General features: G+C 34.5%; 4 protein-coding genes across 5 annotated transcripts; 2 read left to right on the top strand and 2 right to left on the bottom strand.

The window, feature by feature from the left end:
* Positions 1–209: 209 nt before the first annotated feature.
* On the bottom strand, positions 210–1,626 carry LOC131657681 (uncharacterized). The gene is made up of 2 exons (XM_058927050.1): positions 1,125–1,626; positions 210–1,042 (listed from the first exon to the last, which is right to left on the bottom strand). The coding sequence occupies exons 1-2, from the start codon at positions 1,624–1,626 to the stop codon at positions 210–212; spliced, it is 1,335 nt and encodes a 444-aa protein (XP_058783033.1).
* On the bottom strand, positions 1,626–2,756 carry LOC131657682 (uncharacterized). Its single transcript, XM_058927051.1, has one exon. It carries the CDS (start codon positions 2,754–2,756, stop codon positions 1,626–1,628), a length of 1,131 nt encoding a protein of 376 aa, XP_058783034.1.
* A 5,480-nt stretch (positions 2,757–8,236) lies between these two features.
* LOC131655087 (putative F-box/FBD/LRR-repeat protein At5g62970) lies at positions 8,237–9,859 on the top strand. 2 transcript variants are annotated; one of them, XM_058924987.1, is made up of 3 exons: positions 8,237–9,059; positions 9,171–9,332; positions 9,404–9,859. In XM_058924987.1, the coding sequence occupies exons 1-3, from the start codon at positions 8,319–8,321 to the stop codon at positions 9,680–9,682; spliced, it is 1,182 nt and encodes a 393-aa protein (XP_058780970.1). In that variant the 5' UTR covers positions 8,237–8,318; the 3' UTR covers positions 9,683–9,859. The 2 variants fall into 2 exon arrangements, with proteins under 2 accessions (XP_058780970.1, XP_058780971.1); XM_058924988.1 differs by having other exon boundaries at positions 9,420–9,677.
* A 6,685-nt stretch (positions 9,860–16,544) lies between these two features.
* Positions 16,545–19,335, top strand: LOC131660583 (uncharacterized). Its single transcript, XM_058929843.1, has 3 exons — positions 16,545–17,172; positions 18,149–18,416; positions 18,719–19,335. The coding sequence occupies exons 1-3, from the start codon at positions 16,864–16,866 to the stop codon at positions 19,093–19,095; spliced, it is 954 nt and encodes a 317-aa protein (XP_058785826.1). The 5' UTR covers positions 16,545–16,863; the 3' UTR covers positions 19,096–19,335.
* The last annotated feature ends 538 nt before the right edge of the window (positions 19,336–19,873 follow it).

Here is a 19,873-nt window from a genome sequence, read left to right on the forward strand (position 1 = left end):
GTGTTTCCTGTGTGGTTGTTTTATTTGTGGCTGTCTTTATTTCAATGTCATTGAATGTTGTTTTAGTAATGTGAAATGTTGTTTTAGTTATGTTTAATGTGAAATGTTGTTTTAGTCATTGATGGTTGCAAACTCAATTAAAAAGACATTATATTACATTCATAAAGCTAGTTGAAGTAAACATTAAATAAAGCTAGTTGAAGTAAACATTAAGTAGGCCTATTGGACGGGCCTACTACATTTGGACATTTACTTCGGATATGGCCTACTTCACGACATATCCCACACATTCTCTTTTCCTTTTCCACGTCGTCCATTTCGGTTCGAATCCGAGTACTGTTAGGGCGGCCTCTTTTTTTCCTACGCATAGTTTCGTCATAACAAAGAGTAGGCCCTCTATATTGCGACCAATTGTCTTGATGTGGGAGGATCTGGAAGCTTTGTTGGTAGACTTTAAAAACATGCTGTATCTTGAACACGTCGGGTATGTGAATGGTGTAGTCTTGGCGTATACTTTCACATGCTGCAATCACATGTGAGCAAGGCAAATGGAACGCTTGAAATTTTCCACAATCACATGTTCTTTTTCGCAGATCAACACCGTAAGTACCAGTTGGTCGACCATCGTTGCGGTTTATTCTTTCGGCCACCATAAAATAGAACCTCTCCCGGTCAAACTGGTAAACATTATGACTGCTTGCTTTATTGACTTCTTCAGTCATCCCCTTGATACACTTGTCTGTAAAAGTTTGGCCTGATGTCAACCTCTTTGTCCATTCATGTCCGCGTTGACCAAATAATGCTCCCATCCAAAAATATGTGGCCGAAAACAAAGACGCTATTGGAAGATTTCTGATTGCCTTTAGCACAGAGTTCATTGCTTCTGCAAGGTTAGTCGTCATCTGTCCCCGTCGTTGCCCTCTATCAAACGCCCTTGCCCACTTCTCCCTGGGGATATTTTCAATCCACTCCAAAGCATCTCTATTTGTCTGACGAATTTCGGTTCTATAGTAATTGTACGTTGACTCCGTCAATGCATATCCTGTTACAAATAATAAACATGTCAAGAAACCGACAAAGATCATTTGACAAATGTACTTCACAAAGATCAATTAGACTATTACCCATGTTGACGAGTTTTTTACGTAGTTCCTTGTCTCTAATCGCACGCATAAAATTTTGCGTGATATGCCTGATGCAATAGACATGTGAAGACGGAGGATTTTGCCATCCATTTGCAGAATCATCATAGGCACTTTTAATCGATGGATGTCTGTCTGATATTAGGCATAGATTGGGTTGGGGTGTCACGTGGCTTCTTAGATTACGAAGGAAAAAACTCCAAGCATCCTTGGTTTCACCCTCGACAATAGCGAAAGCAATTGGAAAAATGTTACCATTCCCATCCTGCGCCACAACCATAAACAATGTCCCTTTGTACCTTCCATACAACCATGTTCCGTCGACTTGAACAATTGGCTTGCAATAGGCAAAACCATGGATGCATGGTTGAAAAGCCCAAAATAGACGATGGAATATCATCTTATCACCCAACTGGCTTCCTTCGTTTGAAAATGCAGGTAACGTTTCCAAGTCTATTATCATTCCAGGCAGATATGTTTTCATTACCTTTTCATTACCAGTAACCATCGTGGAAGGTCATTGTAAGATGTCTCCCAGTTTCCATACAAGGATTCTATGGCCTTTACCTTTGCAATCCACGCTTTCCTGTAAGATATATTATAACCATACTTTCCTGTTATATGAGAAATTATGAGCTTTACCTTAATTGATGGGTCGGTGTTAAGCAGATCTCTGATGCAGTGAGAGACAATATCTGAGGTAAGTTGTCTATGGTCTTGCGACATTGAAGTGGTTGTGCAGACATGTGGTCCACTCAACTTACCTATCATCCACTTAGAATTCTTCTTGCGAACTGATGCTCTACATTTGAATTGGCAAGTTGGATTTGTGCATTTGATGACATATCTCTTCGTATCAGATTTGTATACCCAATAATCAAGATTATTGGTGATATGCCAATGTTGTATAGCAGCAACGCACTCCTCCTTGTCTTCAATCTCCATTTCCTCATATAAATCAACATGACTATAGTTTGTTATGTGCGAACCAAATATTGATTCAGACTGTGCCTCTTCTAAACAGATATTTCGCATGTGATCCGGTGGGGCGTACATGCTAATCGGTCGTGCAATTGTAGGCTGCGACGGCTCAACAATATCAGGGTCATTGTCATCACCAAAAAGATCTTCATATTGCACTTCTTGTATTTCATCTTCACTGTACTCGTCCACTTGTTCGTCGGGTATAAATGGTTCGTTGTTTTGTGTTGGCTCTTCATCAGTGGGTTGGCTCATACCGTATTGATGCGAATGCGACTCTTGCGATTGGTTAATGGGAGGACTAACAATATGAACATATAGCTCGATATCGTCAAGAGGAGCAAACGAATTGTGACATTCAAACATCACTTTAACGCCATCGTCGTCCTCTATTGGTTTCATGACGTAAAAAATGATACCGCTGTCTCCATTAAACAACGGAAGTCGATAAATAATTTCACTTACAGGAAGTTGCAATTTTGTTTCGATCCGTTCCTTCAAATGCATAAAATCGGCTCTACAATGGACTTTGAAACGTTTTGTTTCGGTATTGCTAAACGAAAAACCGTTGGTTAGATCGTTACTGATAACACCATTGTAATGCACTGAACAAATAATGTTTCTCTGAGCCATTCAGTTTTAATACAGTGTTTCTCTGAACAAATAATTTTTCTTTGTATTTGAATGTGTGTTGCTATATATGTTTCAGTCAAAGTGGTATTTAAACTGTGCCAACCAAAAAATGGACACGTAGGGAGTCCGTCCAGTCAAAGGACGAATCACGTTGCAGTCCAACCAGGGGCTGGCCGAACTACAAGGGCGTCCGTCCAAGGGTTGGCCGAACCCTAACATGCATAGTTGGCGTCCGTCCAAGGGTGGGACGGACCACAAGGAGGCACAATTTTCGTTGCATGCTGCATGCATGCGTCCCATCAACCAGTGTGCAATCCCATCAACCAGTAGAAGCATGCAAGAGATCTTTAATAAAGTTGGATAATAGAATGCCCCTTCTTTGCATGCATTACACTTGTTAGTCCAATGGTTTATACAATGCATTCACTTTGACTATAAATTCAACCTCTCATTATCACTCCAAACTCATCACATCTTCCAAATTCTAAAGTTCATATTCATCTGAAACACACAATTTGTTTACCACTACCACAATCGCACAACATGTCTGGTTTGCTTGCTTTGGGATATAATCATAGAGGAACAAGGGAGAACGTGGCTGCATACGTACGTTTTGTTACTAGTATTTCTTATACGTAATTTTCACAGTTTATTATTTTTGTATACTAACAAAATGATATATTTTTTTTATAGGATGATTCTAAAAGGTTTAGACTACATAATCATATATTTGATAGGGAGCCAAGTGAGGCTATCAAGCCTTACTTGCAAAGAGCCGGTTTTGGACATGTCTCCAAAATTAACTTTAGAAGTGTTGATTCTAAACTTGTAATTGTGATGCTTGAGAGGTGGAGGCCTGAGACACACATGTTTCATTTGCCAACCGGTGAATGTACAATCACATTAGAGGATATAAATATGTTGTTTGGCCTCCGCATAGATGGGAGGGCTGTAGTAGGTGAAACCGAAGGTCCTGATTATGCATGTATCGATGCTTTAGGCATAGAACCTTTTAGTGATAGGGTGAAGGGTGCGGTAAAATTGAGATGGATCCACGACGAGTTGAATGAGTTAAAACAACATTCTCAACAAATCGAGGAGGAAAATATACTGCATGCAAAATTATATATCTTAAGTATGATTGCAGTTTTATTTCCTGACAAATCTCATAATGTGTTGCATTCTTCTTGGTTCAAATTTGTCAAAGATTTTGATGAATGTGGCAAATATAGTTGGGGGTCTGCGTGTTTGGCTTACCTTTACAGGGAGATGTGCAAAGCATGTCGTGTAGGATGCATGAGTGTCGCAGGCTGCTCACTCATTCTCGCTGTGTGGACCTACTATCGCATTTCACGACTTGCTCCAATGAGTGAAATTGCTCCATCCTATCCATACTCCACTAGGTAAATTCTTTATTCTATATATTTATTTTTCCACTAAATTAACGCATATTTCTAATTGAACTTTTTAAATATGCAAGATTTGCACAACGAGGTATGGAGTATTTCTCATCTCCAAATACTTATCTTGATGGATATCGTTTCATTTTGGATCACATGGTCCAAGGAGATGTAAGTTTTTATCCAAGCCATATATTAAATCTTTCATCTACGTGAATACGACTCTTATATTTATTTATGTCTTACAGTTTTTGTGGAGGCCTTACGAAAAATATCCTCGTGGCACTCAACGAGAAGCTCGAGCGTGGAGTGCAACTACATATATTATTTGTTTTCATATTGTGGAAATGCATCACGCCGACAGGGTTAGGCTTCAATTTGGGTTTACTCAAAACATCCCTCAACCTCCGAGGTGTCTTGGAGATCATCACTTGGTAACGAAGAATGATGTAAAGGATTGTAATTATCGAGATTTGAACATTCACGAGAACAACGAGTGGAAAGTTAGAAGAAACTTAATAATGACAGGTGAGGTGAGTACTACTTTACGCCACACCGATGAATATATGCAATGGTTAAGAAATATTCCATTAATATATTTGTCGAAAGAAACGTATTTGGCAGACCCTCGTCATTATGCCTCCTCTTCATCAACCCCACAAACAACCTTTCATCAACAAATCCCACAATCATTCCAACCAACACCACAATTCCAACCAACACCACAATTTCAACCAACACCACAATTCCAACCAACAACACAATTCCAACAAACACAATTCCAACAACAAACTTCTTCCTTTCCACAAACATACCAACACACTCAAACCACACAACAACACACGTTTTTTGCCACACCAAGCCCTTACACCTCAACCCCCCAAACAAACTACTACTACCACCAAGAACAATATCAACAACAATCCACACTTCGACCACCGCTACATAACACCCCAATCCCTCAACCCGACTTCGACCTGTCATACTCCCAATCTCAACCGCTTTCACTCTCCCAACCACAATATACATTTGACACCGCAAATGCCTACTATCCAAACATTCAAGCACAAGTGCCACAAACTTTTGTGGCTTCAAATCAACCACTCGTTGACATCACCGATGATGAAATCCTTGATAATTTACCGACAATAACTCCAGAACAACTGGCTAGATTTATGGATGATGGTCAGTCGCATCAAAACGATGATCTTTCAAGCGACGATTCTCCACAAAGGCAACCTCCACCAAACAATGACCAATCGTTACGCAAGAGTACAAGAGCACCGAAACCAAAAAAATGTCTCACTATGGGTCATATGGTCCAACCAAAGCCCAAGAAAAAATAGGCTTTTTTTCCTTGTACCCGTTTATGTATTGAATAAAATAAATATTGGCAAATAAATTTTTTTTTATTATATTTTAATGTTTTTTATTATATTTTATTATACTTTAATCATTAATTATAATAAAAAAACAATTTTTATAATTAATAAATCCTTAAATTCAATTAAAATAAATATTGGCAAATAATTTTTTTATTATATTATAATGTTTTTTATTATATTTTATTGTATTTTAATCATTATTTTTAATAAAAAAACTATTATTGTAATTAATAATTCTTTAAATCAATTAAAATAACCAAAAAAAAGGCCTTAGTTAGCGTCCGGCCCACCCCTGGCCGGACCCCAACTAGCAAAAAAACCTCTTTTCCAGTCCGTCCAAGGCCTGGCCGGACGTGAACTGAAAGTGTGGCATTTTCGTATTTTTTTCCAGTTCGTGGCATTCTGGTATTTGAATCTCATATATGTGGCATTCTGGTAAAAAAATCCAAGATTTGAACTTGAGACCTTGAGAAGAGCACACTCTCCGGATCCAAGCGTTTCACCGCTAAACCACACACACGCACACTATTATATATTACTATATAAATTTAATAATAAATGAATTTATTATTTAATAACTATTTTAAATATATATTAAATATAATTTATATATTATTTAAAATTTATTGAAAATTAAAAAGGTCGTGGAATATATATACGATTTTTTGAAATTATATTCATACAAGTTGTCTTTTTAGTAAAATAAAAATCTAAAATTGTAAAAACAGCTTAGCACAAGTTTTTTTAGTAAAATAAAATTCTAAAATTGGAAAAATAAGCAATGCCTCAGACCCACAACCATCATGTTTTCAAATAGGGCTGACAATGAACCAAACTAACTCAAAAATAGTTCGCAACTCGATTCGAAAATTAAATCGTTGAACTAGGTTTATGAACCAAATGAGCTGAGTATGAGCTAAAAACTAAGTTCGTTAACTAAATGAGCTGAACTTGAACTATACATAACTCGACTCATTAGGTTTATGAGTCAACTCGATTATATATGAGATATATTATATTGTCTTTAAGAGTAGGTTTGAAGATTTGCTCTAAATCTTAGTATCATATTTTATTTTAATCTAACGGTTATAACTGATCATTTATATTCTTAAGTAAGAAAAATATTTCTACAAATAATTATACAAATAAAATTAACATGTATAAATTCCAATTTTATAACTTTTATTTTATTTCTATATTTTTTATTTAAGAAATATTAATTTAAAATGTCAAATATATATATATATATATATATATATATATATATATATATATATATATATATATATATATATATATATATATATATATATATATATATATATATATATATATATATATATATATATATATATATATATATATAAAAGTAGACTTTAAAAAATTACTTTTAAGTTCGTGAAATAAACGAGTTGAACCGAGACGTTCGTGAACTTCTAACAAGTCGAGTTTGAGCTGAAAAAATGTTCGTGATAAACTCAAACTCAAACTCGGCCAATTCTTAATGAGTCGAGTTTGAGCTGAAAAAAATGTTCGTCTTAAACTCGAATTTAAGTTCGTCTTAAACTCGAACTCGAACTCGGCCAATTTTTAATAAGTCAAATTGAGCTAAGGCGAGTTCGACTCGACTCGACTCATTTCCAGCCCTATTCCCAAGCCACGCCTAATTTCTAACGAACATTGTATTTATTACTTACTATATATTGTAATTTAAAAAATATATGATTTTGAGGCTTCTAATTTTTGAAATCTTGGATCGTGGACCTGATTATCCGAGTCCAAAGTCGACCCTAGATTCAATAATTAAATACACTTTAAAAATTTATGCACATATATTCTAATATTAATTAAAATCCTGCGAGTAATATTTTTTAAAGATTAACACTTACTCCCTCCGTTTTTTTTATAAGTCGTTTTAGACTTTTCACACAGATTAAGAAAAATAATAATTATTGTATGAAAATGAGAAATTATAAAGGTTTTTACAAAATTATCCTTCATTAATGACATGTGGAAGATAAATTTATATAATTGAAAGGAGACAGAATAATAAATATTTAAGGATATAATAGGAAAAATAGCATTAATTATTCATTGGAATTGTAAATCGACATATATTTAAATACAATTTTTTTCCCAAAACGACTTATAATAAAAAACGGAGGGAGTATATACTAAAATTCACGATAAACACTTATATATACTATTCAAAATTTCAATTATAAAATATTAATATGAATAAATTATTAATATTTATAAATTGATTTTTTTTTAAAACTCAATGATTAAATAAAAGAGAAAAAGGATATGCATTGACATTGTAAAATACACTGTTAATCATGTATCCAATTAAACATAATTTTAATTTAAAAAATTTATTATGACATAATAAGTATAAGAATTTTGATTGGTTGTATGTGTAAAGTTAGTTTACTCAGAATTACCTTTAAATTCTAAATAAAAGTAGAGAAAATGGGTGATGCACTTTTAACACTGTCAACCAATCACAACTATGAATCAGGATAAATCAGACTTTAATTTTTAAAAAAATTATATGACATGGCAAAACGATTTGTTTCTACTGAATGACAGTGCACTACCTTTAACCTCATAAAAATATATCAAATTACTATAATAAAAAATCATATTTATAAATTTATAAAAACTAAGTCACACAACACAAGTTAACGAGTTGAGCAAGTTGACTCCCAATTTCTCTCAAGTAAACTTTTCACCTTGGCCTTGCCTAGCCGCCTTTCATCCAATCGCAATCGCCAATGGATTCCTCTAATCCTAAATCCTCCTTCCTCACCGCCGCAATATCCAAGCGGATACGCCTCACTCTCTCCCGGCAAAAAGATCGAATCAGCCCTCTCCCCGATTCAATCCTCCACCACATCCTCTCATTCCTCCCCATCAAAGACGCCGCCGTCACAACCCTCCTCTCCAAGCGATGGAAGCCTCTCTACCTCTCGCAACTCCTCCTCCACTTCGACGACAAAACATTCCCACACGCTTTATCCTTTCGCCATTTCTTCTACTCCTTCTTATCTCATCGTGATACCTCTCTCCCTATCCTTTCTCTCCACCTCAAATGCCGCCACCGCCTCTATCCCAAAAAGGATTTCCACAATTTCGTTTCTTCAGCCCTTAAAAGAAAAGTTCAAAACCTAACTATCGATCTCCGTCACTCGTTTTCGTCTTCCGTCACTGCGAAAACGTTGATAGTTCTGAAACTGAGGACGATAACATTCGATAAAACTCCGTTCGTTTATCTTCCTTCACTCAAACTCCTTCACCTGGAAAATGTAACGTTCCGAAATCATGATTTTCTCTGCAAACTTCTTTTTGGATGTCCCTTTCTAGAAGAGCTGGAAGTGAAGGATTTAATAGTAAATACACTTGATCGTCGATGTCGAGGAGTTGCAGGCTTATCCAATTTAATCAGAGCTAACATTTCTGATATACATATTAATCTTAATTGGCTTCATAATGTCAAGCATCTCCGTCTTGAAGTGGTATGCATCATTTATTCAATCACTCCAGATATCATATCATATCTCAGGTACCAGACACTGACACATCGACACAGATGAACTACTGACATATTATCTTTGTAACTCATGTAGGATGAGCCCTCAATAGTAGATTGCATTTTTCACAATTTAACTCGCATGGAGATTATATTCGACTTTATGTGGGAAATGCGGATGCTGAAATGGACCTGGCTGATAAAACTGCTTCAAAATTTCCCCAAGCTGCAAACTCTTATTATTGATGATGTTTCTAATGTAAGGATGGGTACTTTTATTTATTTTAGTTCTCTTTTGTATATTTTTAAAAAATTTCAATTGTATATCAGGTTGAATTTTTGAAAGATTTTTGTGACGAAACGTGGGAGGATCCGGAAATTGTTCCAGAATGCTTTTTATCTCATCTTACAACATGCTCACTTAGAAACTACAGCCGCGTAAATTGGGAGTTTCAATTTGTAAAATATGTAATCCAGAATTCAAGAGTTCTTAACACAATGACAATTCAATGTGCGAAATTTGTAGATACAAGAACGAAGCTCCAAATGCTAATGGAATTATCTTTGTGTACGAGAAATTCAACCACATGTAAACTTCTGTTTATTTGACTGATAATAATTCAGGAGTTTTTGTTTTTCTCTATGGGCCAAAATCTGAGATAGTTTATATATTCATTGTTTATAAATTTGTGTACTAGCAGTTATCTTTCAATGTTCATGATATATGCAAAACCATGTTAACGTTATAATTTCCCGGCAATGAAGTGTGATTGCAAGATGAATTGCTCATGCTTACTCTCCATTCCAAGAAATATGAATTTTCTAAATTTTCTGTTTATTCCTCTACAATCTTTACAATTATGCACTAGTAGTAGCAGATTGCCAAGAATAAGTACAGAGTAAGAATATGTAGCAGTGAATGATCCCATAAAACCTGTTTTTTGGACTTGCAGTGATTGTCTCTTAAAGAAGTAGTATGCCTTTAGAATTATTTCAAAAGTATATAATTGGACTATTTTTTTTTGGCAAAATGAGAAATGTGATTCACTTAAGAATGAGTGAAGTGTGAAATGAAGTGTGTTCAAATCACAATCATTTTGGATATGACCTATGATATGGATAAATCGTGTTTGCATTTGATTAACTCCTTTCAAGTTTCATTCTGAAGAGTTCATACTCATGAGTTAATGTGCCTAACCTTACTATCTTTGCCTCAGTAGTTCCTTCATGGTTAATTTGGAGGATGTCCCCTATGTAGTTGCAAATCCCTAGGGGGAGTTGTTTGCATGTCCTTATCCTATGTAGGGGGAGCACCCATGATACTGTTATTTTGTTATTTGTCTTATCGCTTTCATTTATTATCTTTTATTGAGTCTCCCTCATAAATTGCACATCGGGAATCAAGTTTGAAATTGATTTGTAGATCTTTTTAGCATGTATAAATCATTGGTAATATTCAAACTTCATCATGAGGTTCTTAGTCATTTGCATGAGTTGGTGGAATAAGAACATTATGTGTTTTTTATTTGAAGAAAGTATAATTTAAAATCTCAAAAGCCTTTTGAAAACTTGAAAATTTGGGATTTTACATGTTTGATTCGAATCATAAGAATTAAACATACTTTCTGAGTTGAATCAAATTGGACAGACTCTTTCCAAGATTTTTTTAGCTGATTGATTCAAATCAAATTTTCAACACGATGCAAATCACACTCTTCCTGTGATCTTCTGCTCAGTTTGATTCGAATCAAACTTTCAACATGATTCAAATCAGACATCTTTTTCAGAATTTTTTCTAGATTCTCTGTGTGCTTTGATTTGAATCAAATTTTTAACATGATTCGAATCACGGGGTACATGATTCGAATCACACTTTGTGTTTGATTCAAATAAACTAAAAAATGGGTCAAAAATCTAATTTTTATTTATTCCACTTCACTTGCTCACTTGACTCATAACTAAATTTTCTTTGATTCGAATCTAACTAATTTTTTCCAATCTTTTTACGCTTAAACTGAAGCACATAAAATATTTTGTCAACACTTTTTTATGTGCGGAATTTCATAATTTTTTTGTGAACTTCTGTGAAAAATCAACCACCACTTTTAAAACCTTTGCATTAGAAGTTCTTTCATTTTCAACCTCAGTTTCAATTTCATATCTTGATCATGAGTTATTGATAATTGATTGAAGGAGATGTTGTCTTGAAACTAATTTCTCTTGAAGATTGGGTAAAAGATTTTCTGGTTATTGCAAGATTGAGGTTGTTGTCATTAGTGCTGACAAATTTCAGTGAAAATAATGAGGTTCTCCTCTTCATATGTCCTTGGTAGTGACAGTGTGGAAAGCTACATAATAGGGCAGAGTTCTTTTCAAATCTTCAAACAACTTACGCTTAAGGAATCAACAGGATCAAAGGGTTAATTGCTACACATGAAGACTTAGAGCAAATTGGTGATATTGGAAGATTCGAAGCGTTGATCGAGTAGAGGTTGCGATAAGGGTTTAGCGTTATGCGATTTACAAGTCAAGAGCCAAATTAAAGATTCTATTTTTTATTTTTATTCAACATTATTATGGATTGGTGATATTATATACTCTTGAGATATATGTCTAAATAAAAGGAAACTATTGGAAGAAGTGGACTTAGACTCACGCGAGGACGATAGAGTCAAACCACTATAAATCCTAGTGTCATCTCTCTATCCCTTACTCTTGAATTTAAATTTTGTAGAACATGCATGCTTAGGTTTAAATTCGTTCATTGCGATTTATTCGATAAGCTTAGATTTTGTTGGAATTGAAGACCTAACAAGAGCTTTAGTAATGATTAAAATCTGAGAAATATTCTGCTTTTAGAATTCGCTTGTTGAATAATTTACCTAACCACACCTCATGACTTATTCAATTGGTTCAATTGCATATGTTGTATTTATTCATCTAGACATTGTGATATTTGTAAATTAATATTGAGTTGGTACGCAAATAATGTCAAATGAGTATAATTTCACATTTTAGCTTTATAAACTTCCACGCGTAAACTCAGAAAAACCTCTGGTTATTCTCATTTGAAGAATCAAGTGATTTTAATTTTAAAATTTTATTCACCCCCCATTTAGAATGTTTTCTAACATCATATTCTCTTCCAACACCATATTTCATTTGCAGTCTCATAGTGAGCAGCTCGCAAAAACTCATCAAAACCTAGAGTGGTAGTGATGACAACTTTCGCCTTCAAATTGCACAACACATTTTCTTTATCATATTTGGTCCAATCCTTTTTATGTTTGTTTTTTTTACAGCACCATTAACTTTATATGTAGGAACAAACAAACATTCTTTCATAACCTTTCAAGTACCACGATCCACCCCTTCTATGAAAAACTTTATTTTCTCTTTCCACAAACTATACCCTTATAGATTAAATAATTGTGATTTGTTTAGTAAATAGCTTAAAGTAATTTTTTCTCTTGGGATGATTAGTCTTTAACAGAAATTAGGCTCTAATGCCATTTGTGGACAAATGACTTCAAGCATAGGGTGGATGAATTTGTGGTATTTAAAATTCGTGATTACTTTTGTATTTTCTCGATTAAACTTGAAATTTTGTTAGTAATTTCTTAAGAGTATATAGTAATGGAAATAAAAACAGTAAATAACATAAAATATAAAAGAGTAAGTGACCATTAGAAGCAATTGGTTTAATACGGCCAATCATGTCAATGCCCCACATAACAAAGGTCTAAGGAGAAGTCATGACATTCATAGGTGCATGAGGTACTTTCATTTTATCAGCATAAATCTGACATTTGTGGCAAGTTCTGGGCATAATGAAAGCAATCAACGTACATGGTAGACCAAAAGTAACTCGCTCTCAAGATTTTCTTAGCCATGATGGGTCCACTGGAATGCATTCTAAAATAACCCTCATGTATCTCCTCCATGATTTTATCTACTTCATGCTGATCCACGCATCTAAGAAAAATAGAATCAAAGTATATTTTGTATAATACATCACCATTGAGAAAGAACTTGGATGATAATTTCCGCAGTCTTCTTATCAATTGTAGATGCCCCCTCTGGATATTCTTGTGTATTAAGGTACCTCTTGAAGTCGTAGATTTAAGGTTTTTCGTCATTTATTATCGCAGTCTTGCAATAATAAGATGGCTTGTCCAATCGTTCAATTTTGATGCTAGGCGCCTCATTAGCCATTTGACTTTGAACATGGAAGACAGAGTAGTAAAAGCATTGGCCAATTGATTCTCTCCCTTGAGGATATGTTTAAATTTAATTTTGTCAAAGTAAGGAATCAACTTCATGACATGTTCCTTGTAAGGAATCATATTCGTGTGACGAGTCTCTCAATATCCATTTATCTGGAAAATTATCAAGGTTGAGTCTCCATACACTTCTAGATTCTTGATCCTTAAATCGATTGTTGCTTCTAAACTGAAGATACATGCTTCATATTCTGCAACATTATTGGTAGCATAAAAACAGATCCTTGCGATGAATGGGATATGAAAAACCGAGGGAGAGGTGATGACAGCTCCAACACCATGACCTAAAGCATTCGAGGCACCATCGAAAACGAAAGTCCATCCCGATCTTGGTTCAGGTCCTTCTTTCGGGCCTGGGGTTACACAGTCTTTAACCAACATGATATCTTCATCTAGAAATTTGAATTTCATTGGTTGGTAGTCATCCACTGGATGATGAGCAAGATAATGTGATATTACACTACCTTTGATGGCTTTCTGGATAACATACTAAATGTCATATTCAATTAAAATCATCTTCCATCGAGCGACCCTTCTTGTTAAAGCGGGCTTCTCAAAGATGTACTTGACTAGATCCATTTTTTAAATCAATAGGGTGGAATGAGTCAACATATACTATCTTAGTCGTCGAGCAGCCCATGCCATAGCGCATCAAGTTTTCTCGAGCAATGAATATCTTGCTTTACAGTCGATAAACTTTTTGCTCAAGTAGTAAATTGCATGCTCTTTTCGACCAGTCTCGTCATATTGCCCCAACACACGCCCATTGAATTCTCAACTACTATCAAATACATAATCAAAGGTATCCCAAGTACTGGAGGCATGGGGATTGGAGGCTCTTGTAAATATTCTTTGATTTTGTCGAAGGCTTGTTGACAACCATCGTTCCATTTCACATCTTGATCCTTCATTAACAACTTGAATATTGGTGGCTCACAAGTAGCTGTAAAATGAGAAATAAACTTGGCTATATAGTTTAACCTTCCCAATAATCCACAAACCTCTTTCTCTTTTCTTGGCTCAGGCATCTCTTGTATTTCTTTTACCTTTGTACAATCGACCTCAATGCCTCGCTGACTTACTATGAAACCCAACAACTTGGCCAAATCATACTCCAAAGGTGCACTTGTTTGGGTTTAGCCTCAATTATTTACCTAGAGTCTGAGTTGTTCGAATGTAGATTGGTTAATTATTGACAAGTCCTCTCCTTTTTAAATGGAACACCCAAACCACACAAAAAAATAATGTGATCCCATATGTTATATGCATGATTGTGAGGTTATTGCCCTAATGGATATATGCAGATGAATCTGAAGCATAAGTCAATTGTGATTGAAATCAATAAAGCAAATTTTGGGGTGCAACAACATTAAGAGATATGTTTGATACCTCAATGGTGTGTCCTTCTCATGACATTTGAATACGATCCAACTTAGAAAAGTCAAAAAGTAAAAAATCATATTTTACCAATAAAATGTGTTCCATGTCTTCTATAACATGTCATTCAGATGATAATTTCCACATCTCATCCATAAATACATTGTCCTGCAATGATGTTTTTAATGGTTATGTGGTACAAATACATTCTTATACTATTAATTTATAGTTTGTTTCTTCGTTAAATATTTGTTACGTAAGATGATTGATTATATTTAACATCCACTATTGGTCAATGATTTTGAAAATAATATCGTATGAAGGATTTGGCAAAATGACTTTACTAAAGACTGCTACGCAGTTGGTGTTGGTTGATGATTATTGGAATAGGTGAGATTGCATGTGTGAATTCGTTAGCAAACCATAAATGCACTTTATAATTGGTGGAGACTAAAGATGGTCATGTGAAGCTCGATGTCTACGTGTTGGTACGAATGTCAAGTTATGGGTACTTGATGCAATCAATAATAGTAAATACGTTTATTTCATAACCCTAATTTAATTACAAGAATATGGAAAATTGTACGAATTGTAATAACATTTAGAGACATGTTCAGTGCCTCAATGGTGTGTCATTCTCATGACACTCTAATACGATTGGAAAAGTGAAGAAGTTTAAAATCATATTTTACCAATAGTGGGCGTTCCATATCTTCCATTACATATCATTCATATGATAATTTCTACATCTCATTCATAAAGACACTGTCTTGAAATGATGTTGTCAGTGGTTATTTGGTTCAAATACACTCTTATACTATTAATTTATTGTTTGTTTTTTTGTTAAATATTTTTTTACGTAAGATAATTGATTATATTTAACATCCACTATTGGTCAATAATTCTACTTATGTTATCGTATGAAGAATTTGGTGAAATGACTTTACTAAAGACTTCTACAAAGTATGTGTTTTTTATGATTATTAGAATCAATGGGATTGCATATGTGAATTCGTTAGCGAGCCTTATATGAACTTTATAACTAGTGGAGACTACTGATGGTTATGCAAAGCTTGACGTCTACATGTCGGTACGATTATCAAACTAGTAGTATGTAAGGCAGTCAATAGTGTAAATGTATATTTCACTTTGAAGAATATCACAAATAAGATTAATTTAGTTGATAATATTTCGTTTATATATTGTTGTTAGTTTTTTAAGTACTATTTTTTTTAATTTAACTCCACAATCGTCAAATTTATTAATAAGAACTATTTTATTCATATCAATGTTGAATGTACAATGGTTGATTTCTGATGGATATCCTATTTATAAAAGGAGAGATAACAAGAATTTTATAGCATTAGTAATGAAAGGACAAATTCAAAATTTTATGATGAAATAAAAATGTATTACTATTATAGATATATGTCTCCATGTGAAACTTTATGAAATTTTTTTTTATATAGATACAAGGAACCATCACTCAAAAGGCTAAACTTTCATCAAAAAGACGAACAACATATCATATTTAAACTTTACAAACACATTTATGATACGTTGTTGATAACCAATGAAGATAGTCAATCTACTTATTCGACATCAAATATTGTAAAAAAAATTTGAAATGCGTAAATAAATAACGTAAATATTAGGAAAATATATGAATTTTTGTGGGATGCAAGATGATGATAATAATAATAATAATAATAATAATAATAATAATAATAATAATAATAATAATAATAATAATAATAATTGCCCTTTAGAAGCACCCTATCATTTTGTATCGTTATCTTCTCAAGTATTGATATAACCCTAGCTCCATTTGCCTCTCACTCGCTTTCTTCTTTTTCTATTCATCTCATTTTCTTCTCTCTATCTATCTCCAAACCCTAATCCCAATTTTTCCATTTTCACTCAAATTCCTCTTCATCAATCTCTCTCTATTCCTTTAATACCAGATCTCAAAATCTTCCTTTTCTTTCTATCAATCAAATCAAATCACACAAAAGCTTCAATTTTTCTATAACCGCTTCACCTTTTTGAATATATATAAAACTCGATTCAGTCACAAATTTTGATTTGAATCGACACCAACACAAGCGACGCGGCGGTGAGTTTTTGACAATGGTCGGTGGTGGAAGCAGAAGGGACGATGGTTCGTTGGTAATTAACAACACCAACGTGTTTGCGGCGCTTGATACTTTGAAGAAGAAGAAGAAATCGGATAAGGAGAGAAAGAATAAGGGTTCCAAATCGGGGAAATTGGAATCTGAATCGCATTCGAAGGTGTTCTGGGCTCCGGCCCCATTGAATGCATCTTCGTGGGCTGATGTGGATGACGATGATGATTATTATGCCACCACTGCACCGCCTCAATCTATTTGGCCTGTTTCTGACCCACAACATAGTGAGGAAAAGACAGAAAATTTGGAGGTTTTTTTCTTAATGCCTTGTCACTCATTTTATATCATTTATCGGTTTTGATTGTTTGGATTTGATATATTGGTTTTCTTGAATAAAATGAAATATTTGCTGTATTAATACAAATTTACTTGTGTTGTTTGTTTGTTTCTAGTTCCGATGTTAATTGGGATTTAGATGGCATTTTGTAGTGTTTTGTTACAATCAAAGACTGAAAAGGATGAAGTTCTTCATATCTATACTTTGTTTATGTAGAGTACTCAGGAAGCTCTATTTGAGATTTAGGTCTTTTTGCTGTCGTGTAAAGGCTTTTGAAATTTCGGTCTGTACATGGTTGCAACATTGATTGTGGTTGCCGCAGGGTGAATTAACCACAATTTGCTCTGTAAGATAATATCTGCTGATACCGGTTTGTTGTGGTCGTGGACCCTTTTTTTAAACCTTGAAGAAGTTTATGAAATTAAGTTGAAAGCAACATATAGATGCTTATTTGATGAGATTAATCCATATCAACTATTCTGAATATTTCTCTTTTTTGTTGTTGTTATGGTGTTTTATTTTTCTGATTACTTGATTATACCTATTCTTAGTAGGAGACTGTATTTGGTGAGGCTTGTGTTCCTTCTGGGTAATGTTATGCATATCTGTATCGTAAAGAATAGATGGTTGTTTGTATACTGTTTAGTCGTTTCTGAGGTCATATATTAGCAAATTAGAGATCCTTTAAATTGCATTTGTATCTTAGGAATGTCTAGCACAAGATTTTGTATACGATACATTTCAGTGATGGAACCAGCTAGCATTGCAAACAATGTTCTGGTAGCAGAATCACTGTTGAGTTCTATTTCATTATATTTATATTGTTGTTCTATTAGTCAGAAGTATATGTTTATAGTGATTTACCTCTGTTTGTTTGGTGTGGGTGTTGGTTGAATGGTTAGAAAACTCTTATGCTATTCTAGATTTGATAGTTTACAATTTTTAACAGGATACTGAGAGTGAGGAAGATATTTTTGATTATGGGGATGAGGAGGAGGAAGAGCAAGATCACGAACCAGAACCAGAGGATGCTGTGAAACCTGAACCTGAGCTCAAGAAGCAAGCTGAAGTTCCTGTGGTACCAAAGGAAGCAGAACGACAGCTCTCCAAAAAGGAAAGGAAGAAAAAGGAACTTGAAGAGCTTGAGGCTCTTTTAGCTGATTTTGGAGTCGCACCAAAAGAAAGTAATGATGGTCAAGGTCAAGATGAGTCGCAAGGTACATTATTTGCCGGATTGTTTGTATTTTACACAAGTTTAGTTTATTGACTGAACGACACTCGTGCCTCTGTTTTACACTATTGGCCTTCCCATTTTGGAGGTTTCCTGCTTATCTCACAGATTTTTTCCCTACTTTTGCTCTTGTTGGGTTTTTCGATTAACTATGTTGAGCTCAAGTTTTTTTTATCTTTTTTTATCTTTGTATCAAAAAGAAGTAAAGTTTCTATGCGTATCTAGATGCAATCACTTGACGCAGATTATTGTTTTTGATTTGTTCAAATTGCAAATTTGTATTTGCAGGGGCACCTGAGGACAAAAAAGATGTTGAAGGGGATGTAAATGGAGAAAAGAAGGAAATAGCTGCGGAGTCAAAGACTGCCAAGAAGAAGAAAAAGAAGGAAAAAGCTTCCAAGGAGGTGAAAGAATCCAACGGTCAGCACAGCAATTCAGAAACAAACACTGGGCCTGATACGGCCGAAAATGCGGAGGAGGATCCATCTGTTGTTGATGTGAAAGAGCGTCTAAAGAAACTTGCTTCCATCAAGAAGAAGAAATCCAATAAAGAAGTGGATGGTGCTGCTAGAGCTGCTGCTCAAGAAGCTGCTGCCAGGAACGCAAGGCTTGCTGCTGCAAAGAAAAAAGAGAAGAACCATTATAACCAACAACCTGTGCGGTAAAAAGAACCTTGCTCCTAAACATCTTATCTATACAGGAATTTGTATTTCTTGTCTATATGATGATGATGCCGAATAAATAGTTGAGCTTTAGGCTCTCGTGACCCTACCGTACTCCAGTAGACTTGATATACTGTTTATGCTTTTTTGGGTTAGTGTTGTTTAATTGTTATAGACTATTATATTTTGAGCACAGGATTTTATCTTTAAAAATTATATGAACGAACTCTGTTTTAAAAATTATATGGGACTATGTTGTTGTGCACTCGTTCTTATGTCGTGGCTGATCAATTACTGCTGGTGCGAATAAGTGTTTACTCTTGAAAGTGTTGTGTTGTTTCTATGAAGATTGGAGAAATCATAGCTACCTGGTGGGACGAAGTTTTCTGTTCTTTTTCCTATTTTTGCTATATTTTCAAGGCTTCAAGATGGTAAAAGCTTGTACAACCAGCTTTTTGCTGATCGAGAAAAATGTCCCACGAAATCTATCTATTATTCTCTGCTCATTACCACTTGATACCCCCAAAACAAAAGCCATCATATGAGGGAAAAAAGGCAAGCCTAGATGGCTTTTATAAAAGTACCTCCACCTTATAGATACTAGTTTTCCACTCGAATTAATCCACCTAGATATTCTATATACTTTTGATTGGAAAAGGAAGCTCTGACCTCCAACTTAGCATGGATAGCAAATATCGATGTTTTCCTCTTTCAAACATGATTGCAATTCAGTAATTAGCTTGTAATCCTCATTAAGCTCCTTCAAAATATTATGCTGAAA

The sequence above is a fragment of the Vicia villosa genome, linkage group LG3, assembly GCF_029867415.1.
Source record: "Vicia villosa cultivar HV-30 ecotype Madison, WI linkage group LG3, Vvil1.0, whole genome shotgun sequence".
NCBI lineage: Eukaryota > Viridiplantae > Streptophyta > Magnoliopsida > Fabales > Fabaceae > Vicia > Vicia villosa.